This window comes from Biomphalaria glabrata, chromosome 5, assembly GCF_947242115.1.
Source record: "Biomphalaria glabrata chromosome 5, xgBioGlab47.1, whole genome shotgun sequence".
Taxonomy (NCBI): Eukaryota; Metazoa; Mollusca; class Gastropoda; family Planorbidae; genus Biomphalaria; species Biomphalaria glabrata.
In genome coordinates this window covers 47,929,379-47,952,223 of record NC_074715.1, presented here as the reverse complement: position 1 = coordinate 47,952,223, position 22,845 = coordinate 47,929,379, and the positions used below count along the sequence as shown (strand labels likewise).

The 22,845-nt window shown below is 36.5% G+C and overlaps 1 protein-coding gene across 2 annotated transcripts in view; it reads left to right on the top strand.

The window, feature by feature from the left end:
• The window catches only part of LOC106076337 (uncharacterized), a 35,160-nt gene extending 17,462 nt beyond the window's left edge, over positions 1-17,698 (top strand). The window contains exons 2-8 of one of the 2 annotated variants that reach the window (XM_056030069.1): positions 8,041-8,218; positions 12,586-12,698; positions 13,129-13,213; positions 13,924-14,019; positions 14,550-14,598; positions 15,387-15,531; positions 16,495-17,698. In XM_056030069.1, coding sequence (XP_055886044.1) covers positions 8,041-8,218; positions 12,586-12,698; positions 13,129-13,213; positions 13,924-14,019; positions 14,550-14,598; positions 15,387-15,531; positions 16,495-16,626 — 798 coding nt within the window. In that variant the 3' untranslated portion in view covers positions 16,627-17,698. The remainder of the gene's footprint in view (positions 1-8,040; positions 8,219-12,585; positions 12,699-13,128; positions 13,214-13,923; positions 14,020-14,549; positions 14,599-15,386; positions 15,532-16,494) is intronic. The other variant, XM_056030070.1, reaches the window with a different exon arrangement.
• Positions 17,699-22,845: the final 5,147 nt, after the last annotated feature.

Here is a 22,845-nt window from a genome sequence, read left to right as displayed (position 1 = left end):
TTATTATACTGTATTTATTAGTGTACACTTTACAAAGCTATTAGTTAGAAATTATTTTCTATTTTCTGGTAGCAAAATCATTTCAATTCTTACACTGGTGACGTTTGCAGATACATCACTTACTTTGGAAATAAAGAGACAACAATCTCAGTCCAAAGCAGTGTTTCCCAAACTTTTAAGCCTTGTAGACCCCTGGTTTGAATTCCGGTGAAGACTGGGATTATGAGTTTCGGGATTCTTAGGGCGCGCCTGAGTCCACCCAATTCTAATGGGTACCTGCCTTTAGTAACACTTTAGTTGGGGAAAGTAAAGGCGGTTGGTCGTTGTGCCACATGGCACCCTGCTCGTTAATCGTTGGCCAAAGAAACATTTGACCTATATATCGTAAGGTCTGAAATGGAAACTTTACTTACTTAGCTATAATCTTTTTAAAGAAGAGCTGATTTGTTTTTATTAAGTTTAAGTACTTTTTAATCTCTTCATTAGTGCTTATTCTGAGCAATTCCTCTTGCAATATTACACCTGTCTCTCATTTAGATCGATCATCTTCATATTGATTAGATAATCCATTGAGCTATTGCCTTATTGAGTATCCTTTAGCCCTATTTGCAATAGGGTTAGAGGTTAGGGTTAGGGTCTGATGGCGTGCAAACGTTCAACAGAATTCAATACGTCATCGTTCGAAGAATGTTATTGTTGTGAATTTGGACATTGTGGAGATTGGCCCCCGTCCAATGTTTTGGCTTCATTAAATGTATTCTCGCAAGAGATGGTGATACTATGAGCTTCTGTTTGATCACATTTTGGTGATTACCTGTAGGTCATCTCATTCCATTAAAAATTGGATCTTTAGCATCCAAGAACTGTTAAAAAGAATTTTTTTTTAAATTGCCAAACATAAGCCTCTAGAGTCTAGACAATCATTGTATATATAAAACACTTTGGGGATCACTGGTCTAAAGGAAACATGACGCAGTTTCTCTGGATGTTCAAGAATAAATTCTTGTAACAGTAGATCTACAATTTTCTTTCCAAACCTTTGGTCCAGAAGGTGCAAAAATTAATAACTGCCACTAATATCTTCTCATAGTGTTGGTCTGAAGTGCATACTTAACTAGAGGGGAAAAAATTTGTCCTATCATTGTTCAAGAACCTTGTTGAGATTGTAGATAGCCAGCCAGGTCTGATCCAAAATAAATGTGAAACGATGACAAATCTGGCATTTTACTGTCCCGCGAGTCCATCTTTTCCCTTTGCAACTTCTCATGTGACTAAATAAGCCAATTGAGATACACAGCTGCAGTCACAGGTTTGGCATCTGTAATCACCAGGCGCTGTTGCACTTTCACCCTTCTACTTCTAGTGTGTAAGCCGTCTGCAATCCAGGCCCCCATCCTTTAAGCTTGCTTTTAGCTAATCGCTAGACTAGAGAGAGAACTGTTGTAGGTTTTAAAACAAAAATTTGTGCATTTCTTGCTGGCTCTGTTATATTATTTAAAATAAATGTTTTGTGTTGGGCCGAGGATTTCATTTTATTTTTACGGTGGCCTAAATACTTTATTTGCTTCGGTTGCCTAAATACTTTATTTGCTTCGGTTGCCTAAATACTTTATTTGCTTCGGTTGCCTAAATACTTTATTTGCTTCGGTTGCATAAATACTTTATTTGTTTCGGTTGCCTAAATACTTTATTTGTTTCGGTTGCATAAATACTTTATTCGCGGTTGCATAAATACTTTATTTGCGGTTGCATAAATACTTTATTTGCTTAGGTGGTCAAAACACGTTTCTAGTTGCCAACTCTACCACACCATCACTCACGTATTGGGGAAAAATCGATATTCTAAAGCTGCTTTTTTTTTTTTCAAACAGCAGACGAGAAAAAGTAAAATATCAATAAGTCTAACCCACAAAACAAAATTATAAATAACCGGGGGGGGAGGGGTATTGTTCTTTTATTTGCATTCTAGTGGTAAGCACAAAATCTCATTTAGTTACAGTAAAATATGTATAAAGTACTTACTGAAAAGGAAAAAGGAGGCATCTACACTGCACAATATTTTCGTTTGCTACGAATATAAATTAAAAAAAAACAACATTGTTGCATTCTTTGTGTATGTGTGTGTGTTTGGGGTAGGGGGGAGTATGTGCAATTCACACATTTTGGAAATAGATCTTGAACAGTGACCATGAAATTTGAATTGATCAATGAAAGGTCATTAGTTCTGTTATTGAGAGAATTTGTTCACTTTTTTTAATATTTAAAGGCTTCCATGGTACGTTGTAAACTATATGATGTAAAGCAAACTTTTTTCCCGCTTATTTCAAATATAGTTTATACCTTTATGCATATTAAATGCATATCCAATTTTAAATAAAACGTTCGCATTCAGAGAGAAGATGTAATGCGTGGAACAGTGCAGGTCCAAGACGAGGGATGACAACTATTATAAACACATTTTTTTTTTGTTTTTTTTTTACAAAAAGATAATAATTGAAGTTGTCAAAGAAGAAATAATTGTCTTACACATGCGAATTAAATACTGTAGACCAGAAGAGATTGCAGACCTACTCTCAGCACCCCGAGTACCGTTTTCTCTTTACATATGTCAGCCTAAGCCTTAGAAAGTTAGCATTTAGGTTGAAAATTAGAGAAGCTTCTATGCCCTTTTCAATAGCTCCTACTGCAGCGCATATTGTTAGTGCATTAAAGCACATAAACAACAAACAATCTATTCTTCAACCATACCTTTCAACTATTATGTGAAACGCCATTCTAATAATAGTTTATTTTCTATTGACAAGACAAAATTCTTAAGCCTATTATGGAAATGTAATAAATTGTGTTGACATTGTCAGTTAACTGGAATCTATTCCCAATAGAGAGGGGTAACTAATATAGTGTATTTTTGTTTTAGTATTTCATTTTGTTATGTGGTAGTGGACCTCTTGGTATACTGAATTCATATTATTTCTAGGAATCAATAGATTTTTTTTTAGCATCTGAAAAAAAGAGTTATCACTAAAACATAATAAACAGTGAATTAAATAATAAATGTTCCGCTGCAGTGTAATGCAGATGCAGTTCGTTAGAGTATGTTTACTAAATAGGTCAAAATGGCGCCGTGAAATCAACGCACATATCCTATCATGTAGCTAGATTGTACCTTGTTATGACAGTAAAAATGTTTTGTGCAGTTTCATTAGAGTTTTCGAACGAAGCAGCAGGGGCTGCGCCATGTTTATTTTGATTCCATGTAAAAATGCTGCCTTCGCCAGTTTTCAGTTCAGATAGTGTGTCGGATGTGTTGTAGGCTAGGGTTATAAATATCTAGATCTAGTTCCTTATTGCGAACTTTGTTCCGGTTTAATAGTTGAAATTCTCGTTGGCTTTGGGCAAAAAAAAAGGGGGGTGGGGGAAGCATTTTTATTTTAAAGCACAAATAGTTTGTTTGTTTTTCACGCGATTGCTCAGCGTCTACACACGTATCGATCTAAGTGCACGCATCGGTGTCTCCGTAAGATTTACTTTTCTGTTAGACCAAAGGTTCTCAAAGGCTGAAACGATGCAAGCCCTTTGATTAATATAAACTCGGTTTCCAAGTAAAGTTACTACTTTTGAGGACCCGGGGCGGGGGGGGGGTGGGGGGGGTAAAGTGATGCTTTTTTGCAGCTATACATTAATCAGAGAGAGAGAGAGTTTCAAAAGTTAGAACCAGCTCAAGTTATATCTCTAATTGAACATTAGACATCCCTACTTTTGGCCGATGTGCAGACTCTCTTTAGATAAAGCTTTGAGAATCTCATTACGTTGTATGAAATACTATTACATAAACTCATTACAGTGTATGAAATATTATTACATAAACTCATTACATTGTATAAAATATGATTACATAAACTCATTACATACGTGGGGCATGTTGACTGAATGGTAAAGCGCTTGGCTTCCGCAGCGAGGTGTCTCAGGTTCGAATGTCGCTGAAAAATGAGATTTTCAATTACGGGATTGTTTTGACGCTGTGTCCACTCGACTCTAATGGCTACCTGACATATGGGGAAAGGTGGTTGATCGTTGTGCTGGCCACATGATAACCCTTTTTAACCGTCGACCACAGAAGCAAATGATCTTTGCATCATCTGCCCTCTAGATCCTAAGGTCTTAAAAGGATTATTTAATTTGGCCTTAAATTGCGAAACATTTCATCCCTGTATTGTTTTTTTTTTTCATTGTTTATTTCTTGGTAGTAGTTCGCTGTGTTGCTTTTGTCGAAGTGTCAACGGTTGGATAGAAATAAAAATGTCTAATTGCTCTAACATTGTCAGGAACGCATGTGATCAACCTTCCCTTTTTATATACGTAGCTGTGCCCTTTGCTAAAAACCACTATCGTTTTTGTGCCGTGGGTCTGTTGTTGTTTATATCGCTCCAAAAAAAGGCCCTATTGAAAATCCCAAACAAAACAAAACTAGATAACAAAGTGAGTGTGTGTAGCATGAACTCGCCTATTTGGGTCAGTTGAAATTAAAATTAGTTCACACCTAAACGCCTAACGTAATAACAATAATCTCAAATTAGTTATCACGAAAATTAGTAATATTAAAACAAAATCACTAAATGGGGATCTTATTGACTTCTTTGATAACTTATTTGATTATTTGCGTTTGCAGTTACAGATAGACAGTCACACGAGTAGCCTCTTTTTTTAATCTTACTTTTAAAAATGGTCTATATGTATCTGCATACAATATGCTTACTTAATTTATTTCTTTATGGTATACTTTCTTAAAGTTAAATTAGCATTTGCATATAGATCTGTATCAAGCACTGTGAAGACAATACTAAGACCCCATTTCATTTTTTATAAGACATGTTTGAGCACCTCTGCGCTGTGTCTTGAATAGGCTTTGCTCAAAACGGAGGTAGTAACTCAACTTCCTACCAACAATTGAACTCTGGCCAATGTCAACAATACAATGAGACAATCAAGAGCAGTGTCAATTAATCAACATTGAAGTCCAAAACCTCTATGAACCTCTAGCGACGCTATGTGACATAATGGGGAAATAACTTTTTTTTTAGTAATTTTGTGCTGTTTTTCTTTATTCCCTTATTAATCCTACTCTTTGTTTTATCGTGACGTCATTGTCGCTATATAAAACGTAGCTCGCAGAAAAAAAAAATTACTTAAACTTTTGGCACCAAATTATTTATTGTAAAGTAGCGTAACCCAAATGCCACCGGTATGTACCATAAAATCACAGATAACACGAACCGCCTCTTCGATCTTATTACACAATTGGTGTATGTGTGTATGCATAAAAAATGCTTAAATAATTTTTAAAAAATATATACGCTTTTAGATGACCAACCGTAAATAGTTTTATAGAAGAGCGTGCGAAACATGAACAAACTTTGTTTAAAAAACTTGATTTAAAAATATGTTCAAACAATTGGTTTATACTTCGATTTAAAAAAAAAACGTTTTCAGATCAAAATTCGCCGTTCTACTTTATTATTCCCTTATATTCGAGCACCAGGAAGTTGTTAATGGTAACGTAAGTGTCTTATTGATCAGATCATTGTCATGTTGCGAATTCGATTTACATAAACGTTTTTATGTGACGTAATTTAAAATCTTATCTGAACCACACTGGCCATCTGAACCACACTGGCCAGACTCCGTCGTCTTATCTTTCATTTATATATTGTTTATCTTGGGTCGCATACACTTTGAATAAAAATCCCCAATAACTACCCCGTGGTTCCAAATTGGTTTCCTTTATACTACAAAGATTAGTTTTTCTTGGGTTTTAAAAATGATACTACAGTTAGTATATAAGAAGCACAACTCTGTATGTGTTTTCCTTTCATTAAACGCCATTCTTTCCTTTCCGTGAACCAAACAAAATTAATTTGAATTTTTTTTTTTTTTTGTTGTTGTTGTTAGAATCTATTCAAAAAGGCTTAAGTATTGATAAGAGAGACGTATTGAAATAAATCTAACCGACTTCGAGGGTAATAGGCTGGGCAGGCTTGGGGGAGACAGGGAGAGATAGAGAGAGACAGGGAGAGATAGAGAGAGACAGGGAGAGATAGTACTAGGAATGGCACAGGCCGACCATCATGCCCTCTCCGTTTTCACCACTGTATCACCGCAAAAGAGTTCCCTTCTTACATTAGCATTTAATATTCCTGAAAGGAATGGGGGGGGGGGGCGCTGAGACCATAGAGGAGTTTCAGAGGAAAAAAATAAATTGCTTTTACACGAGAGAGCAAGACTTTGCAACTGATAACATTGTTTTAGAATAAATAATTGGAGAAAAAACTGAGGCTCATTGTTCCTACCTGTTGTTTGGAAGTGCTGAAATGTGGCTCATATATCGTATGTATTGTATAAAAGTGTTGGAATGTTCTCTCGCCGTCTGTCCTGTTTCACTTCCTGTCTACTTTCCCGCCTTTCTTTCCCCTCGTTGAGTAGTTATGTGCTTCTCTTTTCGTTATCATCGCTTTTTCATCATTTATGGACACTTTAATTCCCCCCCCCCCCCAATATACAACCGACATGGAGGCGCGGTGGCCGAGTGGTAAAGCGCTGAGGTACCGGGTTCGAATCCTGGGGAAGACTGGGATTTTTAATTTCGAGATCTTCAAGGCGCCCTCTGAGTCCACCTAGCTCTACCTGACAGTTGGTGAAAAGTAAAGGCCACATGCCACTCTCCTTAACCGTGGGCCGCAGAAAAAGATGAACTAGGTCTGAAAGGAAACCTTTACTTTTACAACTGACATTCACGATAAACTGACTGGAATCTGCTGCTCTTCTAAATGGATGAGTCATGAAATATGCATGATGTGATTTCTAGGTGGTCAATCCACCATTAAAATTTAAATAAATGACTTTTCTATGTAGTTAAGACTTAGCCTTGTTTTTTTTTCCAAACTTCAAGTGCTTCTTTTTTATTTTCCTTAGTTCTTATCAAGTTTGTTGAGATTTTGTTCACTGGAAAACTGACTTACTTCGACTTAGATCCTCCCTGCCGTTCAGTGCATAGGGCGGCAGGCTGTCTCCACTGAGATCGGTCATAGGCGACTTCCACAACCTCTTCCCTGGCTTCTATGTTTTGACTGACTTTGGTGAACGTGTGTCATTTGTCCTGCGAATCTCATACGACGATTGGTCACTACTCTGCCTGGAGAGGGGGGGGGAGTGCCTGTACGGGAAAATATTTCTTTATTGGTGACTGTAATCTCCTGAGATCTTTCTCGGCCATTTCTGCTGAATTAGGGGAGTGTCTTTTCGATCGGTACGGATGACTTCTAAGGCTGCCTGGTCGTGAGGTTTGCGCGCTAGACTGTCGTTCGGATTTATCGATGGTCGAGGGTTCAAATCCTGCCCGCTCCCATCCCCCGTCGTCCTGCGGGAGGTTTGGACTAGGAAGTAAATTATCTTCAACTCTGAAGGAACATCCGAAACATGTAAAACAAAACAATAAAACAAGTCTTTTTATCTTATAAAATAAAGACGCTACTTCAAAAAAGAAAATGAGTACGTCCTACGCGTCATGCATGTTAACCAATGACTAAATTCTGCCAAGTCATTGGTTTTTCCTAGCTGGCTCAGGCAACCCCATTCCATGCTCTAATAGCACTAGGGAAGAAGTAGCATTTGTACACATTTGTCCTAGCATATGGAACGAGGAATGTGGCTTTTTTCTTTGTGTCTTTCTGAATATTTTAATAGATTTTGTTTTTGTATTCTTGCAAGCGTTGGTCGCCTTTGTGGCAACGATTGTCTTGAGCTTTGTGGCAACGATTGTCTTGAGCTTTGGGGCAACGATTGTCTTGAGCTTTGGGGCAACGATTGTCTTGAGCTTTGGGGCAACGATTGTCTTAAGCTTTGTGGCAACGATTGTCTTGAGCTTTGGGGCAACGATTGTCTTGAGCTTTGGGGCAACGATTGTCTTGAGCTTTGGGGCAACGATTGTCTCCAGTCTAATTGATTTGATTGCCAACTCTAATTTCAGTATGTTACTGTCCTCAGATAAAAAGAGCGCTGAGCAATGGCCACGGCGGACCAGAAAAGAAAATTGCCAAAAAGAGTGACCTCAAGAAACATGGGTCTCCCAGTGAACAAGCCTGTGACATCTGTCATCTGTCTGGGCGGAATCCAAAAGGGCAGCATGAGCTGCTTCTTCATTGCAAAGACTGCACAGCAAGAGGTGAGTAATTACAATTTTAGTCATCATTCATCAATACTGAAGCGATTTAGCGTCATTTTATAAGGTCTTGATTGTTTGATCGCGGAACAATAATAAACAATAGTAATCGTACTGCATAGAAATTAACAGCGTTTTGAAATGGCAATACATTGTAGAAAACCCTAAGTCTAGTTTCCAGTCTAAGTCATATCAGACGTTACTTCAAAAAAGAAAATTATTTATTATTGTCATTAATGGAAGAATGCTAAAATACTTTCAATGAAATGTGTCGCCTATATGAGAACTTTACATAGGCCTACAAGTTTTTTTTTGTTTTTTTTTAGAAACCCTGTTTTGCCATTGCTTTGTTATAAGCTGTGTATTGTGTGGGGCGTGAAAATATGTATTGATAAGTTATATAAATCGGATGAGTGCTTTATATTACCATCACATAGTCAAAACTAGGACCGAGACAGATGATCTAGCTCTAGTTGAGAACATTTAGCTTAGCCTGGTCGTGCGGTTTGCGCGCTGGACTGTCGTTCAGATTTATCGATGGTCCAGGGTTCAAACCCTGCCCGCTCCCATCCCCCGTCGTCCTGCGGGAGGTTTGGACTAGGAAGTAATTATCTTCAACTCTGAAGGAACATCCGAAACATGTAAAACATTTTACAAATAAACATTTTTTAGCCTGAGCATTTAAATTATACTTGTATTTGATTTAAACTGCTTAAAAGGCGATTATATGAACATAATGTTAAAAATAATTGTTTTTCATTGTTCTTTGTATTTTCATACATCTACTGTGCTGTGTTTTACAACACCTATTGTGTTGTTTCACATGCATACTGTGTTGTACACACCTACTGGGCTGTTGTTTCACACGCATACTGTGTTGTACACACCTACTGGGCTGTGTTTTACACACCTACTGGGCTGTGTTTTACACACCTACTGTGTTGTTTCACACGCATACTGTGTTGTACACACCTACTGGGCTGTGTTTTACACACCTACTGTGTTGTTTCACACGCATACTGTGTTGTACACACCTACTGGGCTGTGTTTTACACATCTAATGTGTTGTTTCACACGCATACTGTGTTGTGCACACCTACTGGGCTGTGTTTTACACATCTACTGTGTTCTGTGCTACATGCAAGAACAATGCCCGTTGTAAATCCTAAAAGGCTGACACCTATCGATACCTAACTTGAACGTTACTGTTCAGTTTAATGATTAGCATGAGATCTTGTGAATACTGAATATATTGTCTAGGACGCCTATGTAGACATTTACTCCTCCTTCGATGCACGATCACATCACACTCTCTTTGTCCTTCTTGCACCCTCACCCCAGACTCTCTCTCTCAGTCTTTTTCTAATCGTAGTTCTTTTTTTCTCATCTCTCATTCAATTTGACTTTTTCTTTCTGTCACTAATTCTTTCCATTTTTTTCTCTTTCTATATCACATAAACACGCAGATGTACACACATACTCTTTTAGTTAGTCATTTTATGCTTTTTTTTTTCTCTCTCTCTCCCTCTCTTTCTCTCTTCTACCACTTGTTCTCCATTTCTCCTTCAATAACTTTATTTTTTTACTCTTTTCTCTCGCACAAATATTTTCTCTCTCTTTCTCTCTCTCTTTCTCTCTCTCTCTCTTTCTCTTTCTCTCTCTTTCTCTTCTAGTCTTTTTCTTTCTTCCTATCTCGATCTCTCATTTTCTATCGAAGATCTCTTTCCTTTACTCTTTTTTCTCTCTCCTTCTCTTCCCCCCACTTTCTCTCTCTCTCTCTTACACACACAGAGACACACACATACACACCTTCACACATTCTCATTTATAGAGCCCATTTGTGTGCTGGTGATCGCCCCCATTTGCATACAAGTCTAAAGGGTTCAGTGTAAAGAACACGCCCAGGAAGACAAGGGTTTTAATCACGACATAATGCACAAGTGTAAAGACAACGAGCGCGATTTCGGGCTAGAATCAGTATTCGGACATGCACATATCAAATATATAGCCTTGTGGACTAAAACAAACGGATTCTTTTAAATGGGTTATGTTCTCGTCAGGGCCGGCCTTAGGCATATGCAAACTAGGCAGCCGCCTAGGGCCTCCAATGGGTGCGTACCTCACACTGTCACACAAGACATTAAATAAAAATATTAAAAAGTTGCGAAACTTGGATAAGATCAGATCTCAAACATAGCAAAGCACTATGACTTTATGTTTACTAGTCAGACTCTGTCTCTACTACGGAAATAGCGATACACGAATGTCCATTATTTGTCAATTAGGCTGGAAGGTTTATGATCAGTTTTTTTTTTTTATTATTTTTTATGGGTCACCGAATTTACTTCGCCTAGGGCCTCTAATTATCCAAGGCCGGCCCTGTTCATGTATACTAACTACTATTCAACCTTTAAGAATAAGTTGTTTTTTATTTGATGTATAATTAGCTTCTTATATGATACAGACGTTACTTCAAAAAAGAAGATGATTACGTCCTATGTGTCATGCATTTAGTCATGCATAATTATAGGCCTAATAATAGTGTATAGATAGGCTAGATTCTAGCCGACTAGGACCAATAAAGGAAAACTTTCAAAGATTGTCAACCAGCCTGTACCTACAAGTGTAGGCCTGTATAGGTGTAGGCCTGTATAAGTGTAGTCTTGTATAAGCGTATGCCTGTATAAGCGTATGCCTGTATAGGTGTAGGCCTATATAGGTGTAGGCCTGTAGGCCTATAGGTGTAGGCCTATAAGTGTAGGCTTGTATAAGTGTAGGCCTGTATAAGTGTAGGCCTATATAAGACTTGTCTTCGAATCCGAAGATTAAGAAAAAGTGCAATATTTCACTTGGCTACCCAGTCCTAGCTGTAGGCGTAAATAAGTAAAGAAATCAACATAGAATCTAGGATGGCTCAGGCTACTGGTCGTGCGGTATGCGCTCTGGACGGGGTCGTTCGGTGGTTTCGATGGTCCCGGCTTTATTACTGTCCTCTACCAAGCCGGTATTCCTATTCTGGCCCAAAAAAGGTTTTTGATTTAATTCACCACATATGTAATTAATTCTCAATAAATAATACTAGTAAAATTTAATTTAAATCTCTATGAAATAAATCTAGTTTTTAATATGAGTTTAAACATTTGAGTATTATTGCGAATTTTTTTATTAGTAAGATTCACTACCTGATTGGAAATTCGCACAAGCGCAGTAAACAAAATTTTACAAATGTATTTTTTAATACTTCATATTAATAAAAACACTTCAGTTCACTCCTACCTAGATCTAGGAGTATTCAGACTAGATCTAGATATAGAGTCTAAATCTTCTAGATATATAGATCTATAAAGATCTAGATTTAAGAGTCTACGGTGGTCACTCTGATCTAGATCTAATTATCAGTCATTATTTATTGTGTAATCTAATCTAGACTAGATTGCTGTGTGATGAGTGTGTGTACTCCATCCATGATCCGACCATGACCGTGATTGACGTGATGACGTCCATGTCCATGTCTAGATCTATCTAGATCTATACTGAGCTACTCATTACTGACTCAGCCTGACTGTACTCTAGTCTCTCTCTACTCTCTAGTCATATAGATTATCATATAGATCTAGTTATAGATTCTAGGCCTAGTCTCTCTCTTTAGATCTAATCATAATTATTTATTCAAATGAATTCTTATGAATGATCTATTTTATTAAAATTAAAGTCTGAGTCTAGATTCTATTTGGAGTTAATCAGTAGAATGAGTATGCCAGTGACAGTATTGTTGTTGTTTTTTTTACAAAGCTTATGTCTGTCACTATGTCTGTCTGGTAAAAAGTTTGTACACGTAATTTGAACTTATTTCTCCCACACCCAATCTCAGATCAAGTTAAAATTTTGCACTATTATTTCTTGTAGATTGTACCTGACAAAAAAAGAATCCATAAAGAAAAATAAATAACCAATTATTTAATGAACTATTGGTTATTAATTATTTTGTTTGGTATCAAACAGGGGAAAGAAATCATTAGTTTCCTTCAGGAGAATTGAGCCTTGAGTAACAAGATTTTTTTTCTACATATTTAAAAATCTATCATGGTAACATTCACAAGTCCCAGATACACCCCTTCTTTCCCTCCCCTTTTTTTCCCCCAACTGGTGATAGGATCATAGTGCATTGAGAAAGCTAAAAGCTTGAAATGGTGCTGAACAAAACAATTGGTAAAAATATTTCTAATCGCACAGATTTATTGTTGTTAATCTATATCTATTACAAATTTAATCCCATGACTGATCAAAACTAATTGATACCATTACACTTAATATTTAAGCTTTTTTTTTAAAGTATTTGTATGTTTTTCTTGTTCTTTGTTCACTTTCAGCTCACCCTTCTTGCATGAATTATTTTGGTCAGCTTGCAGTCAGAGCATACAGAGGGCCATGGCAGTGTATGGACTGCAAAACTTGTTGTCTCTGTCAGGACCCTGGCTTTCCGGTCAGTAGTTATTTTGTGGTTTATCTAGTTCTACATAACATTCATTTTTTAAAAAAATTCCTTTTTTTTTTCCAGTTGCTAAAAATGTTTTTCTAAAATCAAGCTAGTACCAATATAGATGTAGATCTTAAAAAAATGTAATTAGATCAAAAGATTAATCCAATAAAAGTGTAGGAGAAAAAATTAACTCAGAAGTAGCCCCTATCCTGCAGAGGCATAGCTAGGAATTTCCCATCATTTGGGGGCCTGACCTCCTTGGGGGCCTCTGCGATTTGCGTAATATTTAATGTTTAATATTTAATATTTAACACTTTTTGGGGGCCGGGGGCCATGAGGATTTTCAAATTCTCCCCCCCTCCCCCCCCCCTAGCTATGCCACTGCTATCCTGGTAGGGATTTTTAATGACCTAATTGTTCACTTCTTTATAAGCAGGATCAAATGCTATTTTGCGACTGTTGTGACAAAGGTTATCATATGAGTTGCCATCAGCCACCTGTCAATAAGAAACCTTCAGGTGAGAAGAAGTTTGTTCAAGTTTCAGACTTTGATCTTTTTACATTTAAGCTCATCTATTTCTGTATCCAACCGTTAACAAGAGTATTGTTAGTGTTCAGTACATTTGACATAATAGCTTTACTTAACAAGAGGCTCGATGTGGTTTGCACTCTGGACTGCTGTCTCAATGGCCCAAGGTTGAAATCCCATGCCCTGCCCTCCTACAGAAGTTTTTGGTTTGGATGTTATAATCTTTATTTTAAAAGGAACATCTAAAACATGTCAAGCAAAAAAAATAAAATCAAAATCTAAAGACTTTCCAATCAACCACCATATATTTTTCAGATCAGATAGGGTAGACATTTAAAAGAATATTGCTGCAGAGTGGCTCTCATCTTTTGGCTGTTAAGATCTCGACTGATCCAGAGTTAATATTCAAACCACTTATGCTAGATTTAAGCATGCTATTCTCATGTCAAATATAGATCTTTTTGAATTCCCATTCATATTCATAGAACGTAATTATCTTCTCTTTTGAAATAACCTCTTTAATTTATAAGATAAGATCTATTGTATAATCTTTCATATATCTTTTTGGAATACATAAAGTGATTAGGAGTGAAAACGTTAATTTCTAAAAGGAGATTGTTGCCCTTGATCCATTTTTGTTTCTCCTTTTATACTTAAATTTCATCTTTGCTTTATAAATGATTAAATTTTCTTCTCAAGGTAACTGGGAATGTTCTGCCTGTCAATTAGAAAATATGGCTCTGCAGAGAAACGATTTTATGTCCAGCTTTCGGGGTAAAAATGCTTTTGTTAATGGTAAGCTATTCACTTTGCAGCTTATATATTTATTCTTTCATAGAGCTGCCTAGCTGAAGCTGTGCGGTATTCACTTCAGACTATCATCAGGCTGGTTTAAAGGTTGCAACCTATCAGTTGTTATCCCTAGCCATCTTGCTGGAGGTTTGGTCTGGGGCATTGTAATAACAAGAACCTTATTTGAGAAATTGAACAGATAAATGCTTGTTATGCTTTGAAAGACATGAAACTTTGAGATATTATTTTTGTAATTGTAGAATTATTTTTTCAGCATGGTTTAATTATCATCTTTTTGTTATTGCTTTAAAATTTAAATGCTAATCTGAGCCTCTATTTTTAACATGGTTCATACTGATGGTTTTTACTGGTGTTTTTTTTATATTCATGCTTCAAAATTGATAATGACTTTTTTCCCCACAATTTTTTTTAAAGATATATATCAATGATTGAAAAAAATTACTTAAGAACTTTTGAAAAATTTTTGTCTTAAAATTTGTAAATAAATATAGTTTCTTTTTTTTTTCTATTAGATTCAGCTCCTCCAACACCAGCCGAATCTCCTATACCCTTACACCACATGTAAGTAATAAGAATTTTAGCTTTTGGCAGAATAAACATGCTGAAACAATATATATAAATGTATTTATTTTCTGGCCAGATCAGAGATAAGCATGCCAATGATAATTTAATATTTAAAAATTGCAGGCATGAGGACAAAATATTATTTTTTTAATCATGATCCTTTGAAAACACTCTTCCTATATTTTTTCTAGCAATATAAAAAACAAAAAGTTGTACCTTGAGATAGATTGTTTCAACTTACTCCACTTCAGACAGACCCTATTACCCCTCAACAACCCAGCATAACCAACTTTCTGAATGGAAGTGCAGAGAAGCTGAGAACAGCTTGTGAGTTTTCCAAGGCTCAGATTGTAAAAGCGTCTTCAACTCAACTGCAAAAAGCTGTCTAGAAGAAGAAGAAGCTTCATATTCTCATTGAAAAATATTCCCCCAATGCTTATTCTTTCTTCTTCTTTGTTCTCGTGAAGTTGGAGTGTTCAGATAATTAGTCCTTTAGCTGAAATGAACTGCGCAAATGTTTCTAGATTAAGCTTTGTCTTTTAAAGAGATGTTCTGTGGGCCAGTATCCTGATTGGGTTGCTTGATAAAGTATGCAGCTTTGTAAGACATTCCACTTTTAACATGACAGTAGATTATGGAAAAAGAAAATTTCAATCAGTATATTGGCTTATTTGATGCTCATTATAACATATATCTTTGTTTTCATGTAGAGTACTTTAAAACATTTCAAGTTTTTAATCATTTCAAGTTTTTAATGTTGTTTGTTTTGGGTGTTTGTTTTTAAGGAATGGACACCATAATATTCCTACTACTCCCAAGCATCTTGGGAATGGACTATACCCTGATGCATCTCAATGGACAGTGGAAGATGTTGTTGAGTATATTACGTCTGCAGGTTTCCCTGACGAATCTAAAGTTTTCTTTGAACAGGTAATGCGTTTGTGAAATGTACTTGTGTGTTAGTGAAATGTTTTCATATGTTTATGAAATCTATTCATGTGCTTTTGATTATTAAGTTCTGCTGAAATACTAGTTGCATATTTAAATAATTGTGATGTTATCAATTGAATAATATGTCAGGAAGAAGGATCGATTGTTGGTATTAAATTTTTGGTTGCTAAGTTCTAATCCTCATGGGGACTATTCTATTTACTATGCATTTTTATTCAGGAATGAAACATGACTTGATTTTCTCAACGGCAGCAATGATAACCTCTTTCAGATACCACTTCCCACTAATACTATTGACCTAAAGCACTCTGAGCATGCTGGTCTAGAATTAAAATACTTGCTTTGAGATCTTATATTATATAATGCATGTATACTTATAGCTATTTCAGTAAGCAATTGTTGAGTGAAAATTCAAATTTGAGTAAATTTGTAACAAGTTTAGCTACTATAAATAAATCCATGTCTAGACAGTTGTTTCTTGGGAAAAGGTATCAGAAAAACAAAGAACTTTGTTATAATATTTCTTTATCAGCTTTAAAATGAATGTACTGTAAAGTAATTTTTGGGAAATTTTTTTATTTAAAATTTGTATAACAATATTATAAAATTGAAAAGAACATTAGCTCTTTTTTCTAATTACAGTGAAATCCTGTTAGTTGTACCACTAGTTAATCAGCTTCTTATTCTGACCCAAATCCTAAAGTACCAAAACAAAGTCATTATAAAGTTGAATACAGTTAATTGGATAAGCTGTTTTTTATAACCAAAACAGTTGTGTCCAGATGTAGTCAGATTAAAGACTATTTTATTTTAGGCTGGAAATGAGTTTTGCTTATTTACCGATGCATTCTGGGCCAGCCTGTTTTTCTTTTACTTTTATAAAGACTAGTTGAAATCATTTTGTTGTATTTGACAATTTCTTGCAACTATTTTTTTTCCTAGGAAATTGATGGTGTGGCTCTTCTACTTTTGAAAAGAGCAGACGTCTTAAAAGGCTTAAACTTAAAACTTGGACCTGCTTTGAAAATTAACAGACACATTCAAGGTTTACAAACAGTCTGCCAAAAACTGTGATTATGTTTTACTGTTTTGTTTCTCTTCTTCATGTGTAAATAATTGTTTATATTATGCCATTTCTTCTATTTCAGTATTTGCAAAACATCAATTAATTGTATTATATTGAAACTATAAATAATTAGTTAACCTAAAAGAATTCTTCCACTACAAGTTATTGAATTATTTAAGTTTCAGCATTAGCTCTAATGCATTCATGTTTTTAACAATTTGATCGAGACATTGTAAACTGAAGAAGTGCACTCACCCGTGTATGTGTACATGGGATTGAAAAAGCTTTGTTCATAGATATTGGCGATATGGGCATGTTGTACATTTCTAAATTTAAACAAATCATTTTATTATTTATGTCATTATTACATTTGTTACTGAACTTTTAAAGATAATAAAGATAATTACAAGATGGTAGCCTGGTCATGTGGTTTGGACTCTGCAATATTATCTGGATGGTTCCAGGTTTGAACTTCCGTCATCCCCCACTGCGGGAGTTTTCAATTCTGAGGGAATATTTGAAACTTTTTTGTTTGGTTTGTTTTGTTATTTTGTATAAAATAAAAATGATATAATTAATTTTCCATGCATTTTGTGTGATAAAGCTGGGGCATGAATTATAGACAATCATTATGTAAAGAAAAAAACAAAATGGTTAATGCTCATTATTGCTGTCATTTGTATAAATCTATATAATCATTGTAAATATTTTAATGTAACTTACCTTTGAAAAAAAAGGGGCTAGAAATATGTCTCTGGTGAGAATTGTGATACCTTAATTATAAATATTCTAGTGTTACCTACACACTATGTAAACCATACTGTGGGAGAATGTTGAAATGGTGTCAGAAGTTGGTCTATATGCAATTTAATATAGAAAAAAAAATTCTTGCTCTGTTGCAGTAATACACAACATTAATAACATAATAAATAAAAAATTATGTAAATTATTTTTCAGTTGTTTTTTTTTAATGCAAAATTTTTTATAGAATTTAATTAAATTTAAAGAAATTAAATGCCTACCTGTATATACCTGAATGAACAAAATTATTAGTCCTAATAAAAGAAAAAATAATGAAAAGGGTGAAGAGTTTCAAATTTTTAGTAAATGTGATGTGTGGCTGAGAGTCCAAAACGGCATGGTCACCTTGCAACGGGGCTCAAGTTCGGACTTGATCTTGATGTGTTTTGCTGAGAGTCTAAAGGCAGCATGGAAACCTTCTCCCAAATGCGTCCCTCCCTCCACTGGTCAACAAAGAGATGGGACTGTGGCGCACTGAACATACTATAATGTTATAAGTATGAAAGATGCGCAATATAAAAAAAAATATTTTACGTCTGACCTGTTATTAAGATTTTTTTTTCCTTTTTCTTTCAAGATTAACACGTCACTTGTTTTATCTACAATAATTATGTATGTGGCACAAAGAAGACAGTCTTATTACAAAGATTGCCACATAGCGGTGAAGAGTTTTATTTTACATGCGGTATAAAAATTCGCATACAGTAGCACACTCTACGGATCAACAAATGTAGATGCCAAAATAAAACTTAACGATTTCTGTTTATAATAGACTTTTAGAAAGTGTAGAACAAAGGGCTCTGCTGTACCATACAATCAAAAGTCTACCAAAAGTAAGATGTAGGCTACTACTAGTGAAAGTTAGCCCATTCTATATAATCTTAACAGACACACGAGGCCAAGGAAATAGTCCCCACAATATATACGTCACACACAAAAGGACAAGTTATGGAGATTAAGTTTTAAATTGGAAGAAAACACAAATGTATAGCTTACTACTGACATGCCTTCGCGATGTAGTTATCTCTGGGAGTGCCCGGCCCATTGCCTGTAAAATGCTTCCATTGGTATACGTGTCATAAAGCGCAGTCCAACTGCTGGCACTCACGGCTCAGTTACTGAGTCTGCTGGGATTATGACTAACAGGAGAAAGTGCGCAAAGGCGATCGGCTTGCGCTTAAACCAGTAAGCAGTGGCGTAGCTAGGGAGGGGTAAAGAATTTGAAAATCCAACCGGGCCCCACTTGGAGGGGGGCCCCCAAATGAGTTCTCGAATTTTTTTTTATATTAATTATTACGCCTGGTCTAGTGGAATGTACTTCGAACCGTCGTCACGGTCCATAGATCAAACCCTGCCATCTGTCTTCCTGCAGGACGTTTTGGGCTGGGACGTAATGATCATTTCTGGAGGAACGTCCGAAACTCGTAAATCTATGATTAAATCTCTTTGATGTGCTTGGTGGCACAGGTAACATACTGGACCCACGTTTCTTTGACATAGCTTACGAAGCATGGGTTCGAATATTATTTCAGCTAGTGGTGACATTGGTAATCTATTAATAGCTAGGATTACCAGACGTCTGGCAAAAAGAGGACATGTTTTCCTTTCTACGGCCCTCCATCTGGCAGGCGTTGGCTTCAAAAGTAAAAATGACCGGCGTTTATTAAGTTCCCTCTGTTGTTTACTGATGGATAATTTTATCCATTTATTGGATTCAATCCATTACTGTTAGTAGATCTTGTTTTCTTCGAGAGCTCTATGGTACACACGTTTGATATTCAAAGAAGGACTCAGTCACAGACGACAAAAAAGTCAAGTTAAGAGTGGCAAAATATGGAGGTTGCAAACAGGTTTGCCAAGTGAAATATTGCACTTATCTTCTGGTTTAAACATACCTTCGTAGTCGTAGTCGTAGGCTACCTTTCTCATTCCCCATGAACTCGAAGATGTCCATAGAGTAAAAAGCCGGCCACATACTTGACAAGGGTTTAATCTGCTGCAGATACACGTCTGCTTCTTTTCTCAGCACACCTTTAATTAAGAGCAGAAAGACAGCAATCTTCATGAACATTTGTTGGATTAGCTGAATTCTAAGGTCTCTTATCTTATAATAATAATAAGGCTTATCTTCGAGTCCGAAGATTAGTGAGGAATGCAGTATTTCCCGTAGATGCGCAGCCCAGCTGTGACCTACATATTTTGCTACTTCCAGGGCAAGCATAACCATTGTCCGCAGGTGGTCGATTTAGATCTTCTTTTGGCCGTCTGCGTCTGTCCTCGGCAGAGGATTTTCTTTTGATCTCAAATGTGTATCCCGCGGCCTTTGTAAGTGTCCTCCAGCTGTCTCGTTCTCAGGCCGCATGCAATCTCTATGTCAGCTAAGGCAAGTTGGCGCCTAAGCTGGTCTTTGAATTGTTTCCGAGTGGAGCCTCTGTTACGTCGACCACCTTTTCGCTCACCAAAAAAAGACTGCCTTTGGCATACGTTCGTCTCCCATACAGGATACGTGCCCTGCCCAGTGTAACTGTCTGATCATAAGAAGTGCCTCCATACTGTCCATACCGGCGTTCGCAAGGACATCGCAGTTTGTAGTGCGGTCTTCCCACCGTATGTCCATGATGAAGCGTAGGCATCTTTGGTGAAAGCGCTCAAGAAGTCTTAGTTGTTTTTTTATATAGTGTTTATGTCTCAGATCCATATAGAAGGGTTGAGAGAACTACCGCTTGGTAGACATTGATTTTTTGTAGGCTGGCGGAGCGATTTATTCCGCCAAACTCTCGCCCGAAGGCGTCCAAAAGCGCTACTGGCCTTGGCCAGATGGTTTTCAACTTCCCTGGAAAGTTAGGCGTCATTTGATACTATACTACCCAGATATGTGAAGTGGTCTTATAAATAACAGTCAATTAGCGACGTCATTCAATCAAGTGTCTACACTGTTTAGTATGACTTGTTCAATCAAGTGTCTACACTGTCTAGCATGGGCGTAGCCCGGATTTGTTTATATTATATATATATATATATATATATATATATATATATATATATATATATATATATATATATATATATATATGTATGTATGTATGTATGTATGTGTGTACATAATTAATCTTTACTACATCCTGGCCCTTCATTCTTTCGGAAGACTTTTATTGTGCACTAGAATAGGTTCTTCCTTGAGTTAGTGGAAAAATTGAAGACTTCCCGCCCTTGCCAACAAAGGGGTCTGTCACAAATTTTCTAGGGGGTCGACTCACAGTTCGGCATAGGATTTCCTTGTTTGAGACCCGCTCTATAACTGACTCCTAAAATCCCTCTTAGCCATCATTGTTGAGACACATTTAGTGTTTTTCAATTTCGGCAGATGACTATTCACTGAACTTTATTAATGGAGCCCAGCCACTGGTAGAAATGTGTAACCTGTATTGACTACGCTGTTGGAATTAGGTGACTGTAGTTTTGCTTTAGACTTTATATCGAAAAGGGAAGTTTTATCGTGAAAATAATTTTGTTGTGGGGTCTTAAAATAAAATATCTGTGGAGTTTTTTTTTTTAACAAATTCATAACCCCCTTAGCTACGTTCAAAGAATTTGGTGTCTGTAGTTTGCTTTAGAATATGCCTAATATTGAAGAGAGTGGTTTTCAACCTCAAAACTCTCTGTAGAGGGATTTTAAATTCAAAACCATCTGTAGGGGGTTTAAACTTTTAAAAAGCCATCTGGAGTAGGGGGGTTTAAACTCAAATCCCTCCCCCCCCCCCCATTGGCTTGTGTCTAATTTGTTTTTTATATTGAAGAGGTATTTTATAGCTTCAAACCCCCCTGAAGGGGGGTTTAAACTCAAAACCCCTTTGGCTACTCTCATAGATTTTAGAGTGTGTAATTTGCTTTTTTTTATATTGAAGAGGGGTTTTTATCTTAAATTTCGGATGGGGGTTTAAAATGAAAATCTTCCTTAGTTGTGCTCTTGGAATTTGGGGATTGTCGTTTGCATTTTTTTTAAATAGGGTATTTAACTGCAAAACCCCCTGGTAGGGGGGTTTAAACTCAAAATCCACTTGGCTGTGCTGGGGCAAGTGATGGTTTAGTATTAAAATCTCACCTAAAATAAACAAGATCAAATCAAATAATTCAGTCATTAAATTTCATTTCGGGGGGGGGGGGGTCCCAGGCTACGCCCATGCTGTCTAGTAGGCTATGACTGGTTCAAAGTCTTGACGTGGATGACTAAAGGATGAGTGGCAGAGCACAGTATCCCCCCACCCCCAGCTAGCCATAATGTCAACACTGTATTACATTCAAGTGTTTGTGAGAAGCAGTGAAAATGAAGTGGGTGTACTAGGTCAAGGCGTCTGCGCCGCCTTCTATTGGTGCCAATACCATCGTAAGCTTGATTTTAAAAGATTTGTGAATAACTTGGCTAAACAGAAAAAAAAACAACTAAAACACCACTGCCTTCAGTTACATTAACTATATATAAGTATATGGTTTAGAAACTAAACAATGAATTTGAGGGGATAAAAAAGAACTTTATTTCTCACCAAAAAAAGATTTACCTTTACCTTTACCTATCCCTTAGTCTGTTGGACCGTTGGGGCACCAGGCAAGATTTGTCGACCGTCTTTTTCCATTCCTCCCTTTTTTTTTTTTTTTTTTTGCCTTGTTTAGAACCTCTCTCAATGGCAGGCCTGTCCATTCTTTAATGTTGTCCTCCCATCGCTTTTTCTGTCTGTCTCTTCTTCTTTTCCTGGCACTGTTCCCTGAAGGAAGGTCTTTGCGAGCCCCGTAGATCTTGTAATGTGGCCCAAGGTTTTAAGCTTTCGTCTTTTCACAATAGTTAGCAGGTCGTCGTGGGCTCCATGATATTTGTTTAAAAAATGTTTTGTTTGTTTGTTTTAAAATGTTTTACATGTTTCGGATGTTCCTTCAGAGCTGAAGATAGTTTACTTTCTAGTCCAAACCTCCTGCAGGACGACGGGGGATGGGAGCGGGCAGGGTTTGAACCCTCGACCGTCGATTTATTTAGAATTAAGAAACAATATGGCATTTGAAGAAAAAAAAAATCAAAATATTGCGGAACAAACCTACAAAGTCTAAGTCCATCTTTTTAGTGTTACTAATGGTAATATTAAAAACTCAAACTGTCAACAAAAGCGCGTGTACACTGTACCGATCTAAAATCTAAATGATGAGTTGAGTAGATCTAGATTTAGATCAATATTCTTGTCGATTTAGATTAGAATAGTAATTTAGACTTCTAGTGCACTACTGCTATTCTAGATATATGTAGAGATCTAGACAAGTAGATCTATCGAGTATCAGTGTAACTGAGTACTCAAAGTGAGAGTGTCAGTACTCTGTGAAGTCTGTGACTGTGAGAAGTCTCAGTACTCTCTCAGTCTCAGTCTGTCACAGTCTGTGTCGAG